Raw genomic sequence first — 9,338 nt, 5'->3', positions numbered from 1 at the left:
GCTTTCCAGTGGGATTGACGAGGACAGTGCATGTATTGACAAACTTTATTGACTGCATATGAGATGTATGGACGAGTGAAAGATAGATATTGGAAACTACCAACAATACTACGATAAAGTTGGGGATCTTCGAACGAGGGTCCATCAAGTGCAGAAAGTTTATCAGATGTGGACATTGGTGTGGACACTGTTTTGGAGTCATGCATACTAGTCTTCCTTAATAAATCAGAGATGTAATGAGACTGAGATAAAAAAAAAAAAAAAAAAAAAAGACCCTGAGCCGTGCGGTGAACATGAATTCCTAAAAAAAATGTAGTGAGCCGAGTCTTTGACAGGAAATGATGAGGACAGAGATGAAATAAAATCAGTAATGAGAGAGGAATCAGAAGCTGTAACCACTATATCATCAACGTAAATTAAAACATACACAGAGGTAGTGGCAGATGTAAAAATAAAAAGAGATGAGTCAGAAATGGAAGCATGGAATCCAAGAGACATTAATTTCGAACTAAGTTTAGCAAACCAAGCCCTAGGGGCTTGTTTCAAGCTATAGATGGATTTTTTAATTTATAAACATAATGAGGGAAATCAAAATGAACAAATCCAGTAGGTTGTTGCATGAAGACATCTTCTTGCAAGTCCCCCCGTGTGAAAAAAATTGTTCTATATATCCAACTGATGAAGAGGCCAATTCCGAGACACTGCAAGAGAGAGCAAAAGATGTATAGTGACAGGCTTAACAACCAGACTAAAAGTCTTGGAATAATCAAGACTGGCTTGTTGATGAAAGCCCTTGGCAACAAGGTGAGCCTTGCGCCGTTCAATGGTCCCATCAGCAAGTCGTTTGGTTTTAAGAACCCATTTTCAGCCTAGAAGATTTTGAGAGGGATGAGGGGGGACGAGAGACCAGGTTTCATTTTTGAGAAGAGCTTCAAATTCGCTGGCCATGGCCGTACGCCAGGCAGGAAATTTCGAGGCTTCGGTGTAGGAGGAGGGCTCATCGGGAATGGAGGAATGTGTGGTTAGGGAAGCTTGAGGTTTCGGTGGTTTCGGTAGAGGCCATAGAATAGTTCCGTCATGACGTTGGAGAGGCCAAGTGATGAGGTCTTTGGACCGAGTGGTCATGGGATGAGAACTAATGAAGGAAGGAGAAGAGTGATTGGGACCGATTGAGGAATTATTTGGGAAGGGAGTGGTCTGGGATGAAGAAAGAGGCGCAGGAACGTTGGATGGAGATGACAGCGCAGAGGGTATGTGTTCGGGAGAAGAGAAAGATTCAGAGTTAGGGTTTGTGATAGTGGGCTCATGGGCTGGAGTGGGAGAAACGAGAAGAGATGCGGTAGGCTGAAGACTTATGGGCTCGTGGGCTGAAGGGTTAGAAAGGTGAGGAGATGAAGCGGGCTAAATACGTATGGGCTCGTGGGCTGGGCTGGAGCTAGTAAAAGGCTGAATAAAAGTAGAGGAAGTGTGATCTTGAGAGGAAGCAGCGGGCTGGGCTGGAGAGGGGGGTATGGCCTAATGGTTTAATGAAGAAATAGAGTGCTGTGTAGGCAGTGTGTGAGTAGGGGCAAAAGGAAAGCAAGTTTCATCAAAGCGTACATCACGTGAGATGTAAATACGATCGGATGAAACATGCAAACAATTATACCCTTTGTGATCAAGAGTGTAACCTAAAAAGACACAGAGTTTAGATCTCATGTCTAATTTATGATGATTGAAGGGACGAAGGTTAGGCCAACAGGCCGAACCAAAAACTCGTAAAAAATTGTAATCAGGAGGAGAATTAAAAAGAGATTGAAACGGAGAAAGATAGCAGAGGATGGGTGTAGGCATTCTATTAATGAGAAAAACGGCAGTTTGAAATGCATCAACCCAATATTTAATAGGTACAGAAGACTGGGTTAAAAGAGAGAGCCCAGTTTCGACAATATGGCGATGACGCCGTTCGATGCTACCATTTTGTGCATGAGAGTAACGACAAGAAATTCTATGAGAAATACCTAGAGTTTGTAAAATAGCATGAAAGGGGCAGAATTCACCACCCCAGTCGGATTGAACAGCTATGATATTTTTTGAAAAGGTATTCTTGACAAATTGAACAAAGTTGAGAAAGATTTTAGAAACATTCGATTTGACATATAACGAAAAGATCCAAACATACTTCGTAAAATCATCAACAATAGAGAAATAAAACCTAAAACCATTGGAGGATAGCACAGGCGCAGGTCCCCACACATCTAAAAATAACAATTGAAAGGGAAATTAAGATTGAGAGGGTGATGATGGATGAGGAAGAGCATGAGACTTGGCTTGAAGACATGCCGAGCAGGGTGACGAAGTTGACACAGATGTGACTGGAAGATTGTGATGTCTTATGGTAAAGGAGGTGATCCGAGGGGAGGGATGACCAAGACGAGCATGCCATGTAGAAGATGAGGTCCGTTCGCCAATGAAAGCATGTTGTGAAGGAAGATTGACATTCTTAACATCAGTTGGAAGAACATACAAGCCATTTCTAACGGTGCCCTGAAGCAGTACTTCCTGGGAATGCAAATCCTTCAAAAAAAATCAAAAGAGTTAAAAACAGATACCATGATGATCGGAAAAAGAGAAATGGATGGGTGTTAGCCCTATGTGGCTCTGATACCATGTTGAAAATAGAGTAGTGAAAGATGACGCTCAGATGCTTGTAAAAATGCATCAGAGAAAGAGTGTATTCCAAATGAAGTGTTTCTTATTTTCCATACTTCCTCAATACAATAGTGCTCATATTTATAGTAGAAATCATTTACAAGAGAATAATTCTAGAGGGTTCTTCTATTATTTCATATGAGGTGCAGAGGTGGTTATGGCATTTTGTTGAGAGCAACCAGCAGAGGAGGCATTCGGTTGAGGGCATGCAGTAGACGTGGCCCATGAGGTGTGTTCCTCTACAGCAGGTGTACATGCTCTAATAATATTATACACACGCAGTCATTTTTATTTCATTGATATAATCTCTTAACATATGCAGTCCATTAATATCGTCCCATCTAATTAATAGAGCATAGCGATTACATTAATTCCACCACCAAATCATGATAACCAACACATAATACTGAAGGCCCTCACTTTTTTTAGAAGATGACAGTACCTCAATTTTATTGATAGCCCTCACTTATGTTAGAAGAATACCGTGGTTACAACTAAGAACATCTGGGGGTTACAAATGATCATATAATCCCAACCCAGATACTAGAACTAGTATTAAAATCAATCTAAACATTACACAAACAAACTAAGACCAAACAACACAAACAAATGAAACATACCTGCATACAAAGATAAAACAATCCGATTAAAGTAAAAGACAAAACAAGATAAGAGAAGCTAAAGGCCTGTTGAAGAACTGTCCAACACATTCAATATGAATCTTCTGACGTCTTTTGAGAAGTAGAGAAAATACAACTAACTTGCATAAATCACATCATTGACATGGGCATAAGTATTTTAATTTTTTTTTTCCAGTAATAAAAGAAAGCTTAGGTTGAGGTTCTCCACCATTTGATCAAGTTCTTGTATAGTAGACATAAATCTAGCAGAGTAATGGCTTCCTTAGACTGACTGCTTTTTTGCATGATATAATAATGATGATTTTGAAGAGACTTGGGTACAAAATGGCAAGAGTTCATGCTGCTCAGTATTTATTTTCAAGTAACTACATGTACAGAAAAAGGTAAGATTCCATATATACTTGAAACCACCCTCACCCTACCCTAATTTGTACTAAGGCATGTCTACAGACAATGATATATACAAAGTCACAACTAGGGGATTAAAAAAAAAAAAAAAAAGGAAGAACAAAACTCTTCTCTCATTATGCCACTAGAGTGGAAATAATGATTTTGCTTGCCTCCATTGCTTTGAATATGATTTCAAAACCCATTGGATGCTAATGATATTAACTCCAATCATCGGCTGCAACAAATGTAAACTTCTAACTTCTATTAGCTAGTAAGTCCCATGACAAACTAATTACCAAAAAAAAAAAAAGGTCATTTTAGAAGAGTCCCAATTTACTGTAAATATTACCACATGGAAAGTCATAAACATGAAATCAATAGCCATAAACTAACCTTATTCTCTCACATGATTAGCGTCCACTAATATCTTTGAGAAACTTCAATTTGATATTGTTGAGTGTGGCTAAAACATTTGCTATACCAATCCTCTGTTCAGGCGAGTCCGCACAACAACACAAAGCCAACCCCATGGTGGATTGCAAACACTCCTCCATTGCAGCATAATCATTTTGGTTGTGTAACAAATTGGCATCAACAACATCAAGAATAGAAAGGGCTAATGATTCTTGTACCAAACACTTCAAGCTCATTTCTCCGGTAAACACATCATCCGTGGGCTTCTTTCTTGTGAAAGTTTCCATCAATAAAATGTCATAACTGTACACATCTCCCCTTGTAGAAACAAGTCCTTCAGAGCCAAACTCTATACATATGTTATAACTTATCATGAGAAAATATAATTATATGGTACTAAAATGAAAAGGGTGAATACATTACCAAAAGAGAACAATATATGTGTTTATATGAGAGTACTAGAATGCTAAACATGGAACTTAACCTCACCTGGTGCCATATATCCAATTGTAGCAAGAGTCATTGTTTGTGTTAGAGAAACTCCATCACCAAGGAGTTTGGCAATGCCAAAATCAGCAACATGTCCAACCAGATCTTCATCTAATAAGACATTGGTAGGCTTCAAATCACAATGAACAATAGGTGTTGCGTAACCAAGATGAAGGTATTCTACTGCTGTTGCCACATCAATCATTATGTTTAGCCTTTGTAACATATTCAAGCAACGGTTTTCGGAGTGCAACCACATATCTAGGTTCCCATTAGGCATGTATTCTAATACCAAGGCTTTGAAGTCAATGTTACAACAAGCGGTAATGATTTTGACAAGATTCCGGTGACGAATATTGCGCAATACCTCACATTCTATGTGAAAGCTTTTGAATGCCCCCTCCACTTGCAAATTTAAAACTTTTATAGCAACAGTTCTATCTTCAAAGAGTGTTCCTTTGTAAACAAACCCAAAACTCCCTTCTCCAAGTAAGTTGTTTTCATTGAACCCTTCTGTTGCTCGAATAAGTTCTTGATGTGAAATTCTCCTCCATGTTGCTAAAGGCATTGCGTTTGTGTCATGTGACAATTTAGTGTTCCTCTTACGGCATTTTATTGAGAAAAATACAAGACACATTCCAGGCACCATTAGCCCCACTGCCATTGACACGTATTTCAGTATTCGCATCCCTATGACCTTTTTTCCTTTGCATGGGGGAACTAGCATTCGAGACTCACCACAAAGTCTGTTGTTTGACATGAATGATGTAGCTGGGAAGTGTACAAACTGTCCTCTGGAAGGAATTTCTCCTTGTAGTTTATTGAATGACAAATTTAGATGTTTCAAGTTTGGGAGTTCTTCTAAGGACTTGGGAATCTCTCCATATAACTTATTGTAGGAAAGATCTAAAACCTCTAAGCTTATCAATTCACCAACAGATGTAGGAATTGAGCCATCTAGTCGATTGACTGCCAAAGATAGATTGGCAATATTTTTTAGCCCACCAATTGTAACTGGGATACGGCCTGTTATTTGGTTTTTTGACAAATCTAATACTCCCAAGACATTCATATTCCCAATATCTAAAGAAAGAGGGCCACTAAGAGAATTTGATGATAAATCAACCAACAAGAGATCTGTAAGCCTCCACAAGCTCGAAGGAATTGAAGAAATTAATTGGTTGAAACCCAAATCAAGAGTTCTTAGTGAAGTCATATTATTTATGCACTCAGGAATGTGTCCATAAAACTCATTATCATTTAAATCTAGTGTACCCAAGCTTCCTAAATGACAGAGCTTATATGGGATTGAACCTGTTAGTCTGTTACCGTAAAGAAACAAACCTTGGAGCTTGTTTAATCTTCCAATTGTAGTTGGAACAGGTCCTCCTAGTTCATTGAGGTATAGGGTCAAACCAATCAAGCCACTTAAATTACCAATCTCTTCTGGAATGTTGCCCTTAATGTTGCAGTCATATAATTTAAGTATTTGAAGAGAGGTTGAGAGGTTCCCAATATTATTGGGAAGGATGCCATTCAAGTGATTTTCGTACAAAGATAAATATCTAAGATATTTGCAGCTTGACAAAGAAGAGAAAATGCTCCCAAGTTCTGGAGACTGAATTATCAAATTATTTGATGAGAGGATCAACATCTGGATGAGCCTTAAATTACCAATTGTTTTTGGAATTGAGCCAGAGAATGAGTTATGACTCAAATCTAGAAACAAGAGCTGTGAAGCATTAACAATAGAGTTGGGAATCGTTCCACTCAGTTCATTCCTATTAAGAGCAAGGAGCCGAAGATTTGGAAGAAAAAGGCCCATATTTGATGGAAGGTGACCTGAGAGATTATTTAATACCATCGAAATATTTTGTAAAGTTGAGATATTGAAGATCTCATACGGAATCGGTCCAGAAAAATAGTTTATCTCAATATTGAATCGCTCTAATTTTTGCAGATTTCCAATTTGACTCGGTATTGCACCTGCACAAATATGTGAATAATAATTCTTATGTATGTTTATTAAAAAAGTACATATAGTGAATCATACAAGTTAGCTATAGATCATTCCTGTACGAAAAAAAAACCAAACACTAAGATTTCAACAAATATAGCGTTGACCGTATGTAAACAGCCCAAGACATATAAGACAAAGATTTAAAATATTGTTGAAGTGGCACTTTAATTTAATTATCGATTGAGTTGGCTATGTTTATATATCGGTTGGGGTTAATTAACTGAGTGAACAAGAACCAACAGAATTGGCTATAACCGATCGGAATAGGTTGCCAAATTTAGGAACTCACCGAAATCAGTGGAGAATCGGTCGGTCAGCAGTTCAAATTGTTGTAAACCAACTTCAGTCGATCGGATCCGGTTTGAACCATGTTCAAACTAGTCATGAACCGACAGATATATATTTTTATATATTTTATTCTTATATAAAACGATCGTGTTTAGCTTAAGTAAGTCAAATGGCTTCATTTTATCTCCATGCAATTAGAAAAAAAATTAACCCAATGTTGTTTGGTTTAATAAACCAATTAAACCAAACGGCATTGTTTTGGGACCCAAAGGCGGCCCTCCCTCCGGACCCTCCCTCTCCCCTTCTTCCTCATTTATCCGTTCTCCTCTCAACCCTCACTCAATACATTGATGTCTCTCTCTCTCTCATCTCTTAGACCTTATTTATGACGAAAAGTCCTATTGATTAATGAAAAGTAAGAAAGAAAGATGCTTGTAAGAAAGGAGCAATTAGTGAAGAATTATTTATACTCTACAATTTGTTTCCTAGACTAAAGCAAAATCTTTTAGTTTCCATGCATATACGTTGTGGAGAAATATATATATTTTGTGCTTTCGGCACTTAATCAGATACGATCATAAAACAATCATACTAAATCAATGACACGGACACCATATATATTTCGCTAAAACAAGACTAATTATGAGCATACCTTCAAACTTGTTCCGAGAAAGATATAACCGCGTAAGCATAGTTAAATTCCCTATTTCTGGGGGTAGTCTTCCTGTGAAATTATTTTTCCCCATAACTAAATATTGCAGCTGTGTACAATTTAGCAACGAGGATGGGATCGTACCTGTACGTGAAACATTTAAGATCCAGAAATTAAATTTGGAGTTGGCAAACCAACTAAAGATTATAATAATCGATCGACCAATTAAACCTAAACATACCTTCAAAGTTGTTATCATAAAGATGTAACGATGTAAGCATTGTTAAGTTCCCTATTTCTGGGAGTACGCCAGAGAAACGGTTACGGGAGACAGAAAGAAATTGTAAGTTGGGAAGATGATCAAACATTGGTAGTCCACCGGATAGCTTATTTGAGCGAAGGGAAATTTGTTGCAAGGTAGGTATCTTGAATAAAGAGGAAGGTATGGAGCCTGAAAGCTGGTTATGTGCAAGATTAATCCACTGTAATGACGATATGTTTGATAGAGACTGTGGAATACTGCCTTCGAAATTGTTACCAGTGAGAAGCAATATTTGAAGTTTGTTTAGCAAACCCATCCCATGCGGGATTTCTCCGCTGAATTCATTATAACGGAATCTTAGGAATTTCAACCGATAAAGACGAGACAATTCATTTGGCAATGAGCCATGAAAACTGTTGTTGCTCATGCTTAGACTAACAAGGAACGAAAGATTTCCAATATGTGGAGGAATGGTACCTACAAGGTCCATGTTGGAAAGTTTTAATGCTCTGACTCGGAGATGTTTAGAATCACAGGTAACACCGACCCAAGTGCAAATAGGAGTGTTTGAGGACCAATTGCTTATCAAAACATGGTGAGGGTCTTTAAAAGAAACGTGAGCTTTCAATGCAAGAAGAGCAGATTTATCGGTGGTAACGTTTAGAATTTCTGCATTAGCAAAGCTAAATAGGTAAGATTGTGGCAAAAGCAGCGTCAGAGAAAGGAGGAAGATGAAAGAAGTTGGGTCCGCCATGAGTAGCGTATATATTGGTTGAGGTATTTGTAGTATACAGTAGTTTTGACGTTGCAGTGATAAGAGGAAGAAGAAACGAGACGCCATTTGTATTTAAAGGGATTCCATCGTCCCAAAATTACGATTAGGAGATAGAAAAGAGGGTCCACAAAAAGAAAGAAATCAATTCGAGCCCACGAGTCATGACCTTGGTCCTTGACGTTTAATATACTTCTTCCTCGACGTCTTGTACGTGTTTGTTGAATAGAGAAATGATATTTAGTGTCTCCACACTGTATATCATTATTATTTTTATCTATCTATTTAAATGTATGTATTTATATATTAATATATATTTAAATAAAATGATAAACATAATAAATTACATATTAATATGTAGCACTGTAAAAAATAATAAGCAGATTTTTTTTTTTTTAGTAATAAAGATTTTAACAATGCCATTATCTTACGGCCTATTTACGAACAGTTTGAACTCTATTCGGATAAATTCAAACTAGTTCATTTAGTAAATGTAGTTTTTGGCTAGTTTGGTTGTTTGAATGGATTGAATCCAATTTAGCTCAGTTTAATTTTAAATTATGTTTAATATTTGAATATATAACTCTCAAATTACTAAATTCATCTTAATTCAAAATTTCCTTACATTTGAAATCTAAAATATTTTTCAATTCAACACATATTTATATGTAGAATCCATAATCTTTTTTAACTTTTCATAAATAATACTAAATTCATGT

General features: G+C 37.2%; 1 protein-coding gene across 1 annotated transcript; it reads right to left on the bottom strand.

The window, feature by feature from the left end:
- Positions 1-928: 928 nt before the first annotated feature.
- On the bottom strand, positions 929-8,645 carry LOC122278872 (probable LRR receptor-like serine/threonine-protein kinase At3g47570). The gene is made up of 5 exons (XM_043089084.1): positions 7,827-8,645; positions 7,586-7,729; positions 4,626-6,611; positions 4,116-4,485; positions 929-2,556 (listed from the first exon to the last, which is right to left on the bottom strand). Exons 1-4 carry the CDS (start codon positions 8,599-8,601, stop codon positions 4,133-4,135), a joined length of 3,258 nt encoding a protein of 1,085 aa, XP_042945018.1. The 5' UTR covers positions 8,602-8,645; the 3' UTR covers positions 929-2,556; positions 4,116-4,132.
- Between the last annotated feature and the right edge of the window lie 693 nt (positions 8,646-9,338).

The sequence above is a fragment of the Carya illinoinensis genome, chromosome 10 (genome assembly GCF_018687715.1).
Source record: "Carya illinoinensis cultivar Pawnee chromosome 10, C.illinoinensisPawnee_v1, whole genome shotgun sequence".
NCBI classification, from domain to species: Eukaryota; Viridiplantae; Streptophyta; class Magnoliopsida; order Fagales; family Juglandaceae; genus Carya; species Carya illinoinensis.
The sequence above is the reverse complement of the archived record's forward strand: the minus strand, read 5'-3'. Positions and strand labels throughout refer to the sequence as shown.

Excerpts from the sequence above, each read along its gene's own strand:
- LOC122278872 (XM_043089084.1), bottom strand. The coding sequence starts at position 8,601 with ATGGCGGACCCAACTTCTTTCATCTTCCTCCTTTCTCTGACGCTGCTT. Across the intron at positions 7,730-7,826 it reads TTATGATAACAACTTTGAAG|GTACGATCCCATCCTCGTTG; the intron begins GTATGTTTAGGT and ends TTTCACGTACAG. Across the intron at positions 4,486-4,625 it reads AATTGGATATATGGCACCAG|AGTTTGGCTCTGAAGGACTT; the intron begins GTGAGGTTAAGT and ends ACATATGTATAG.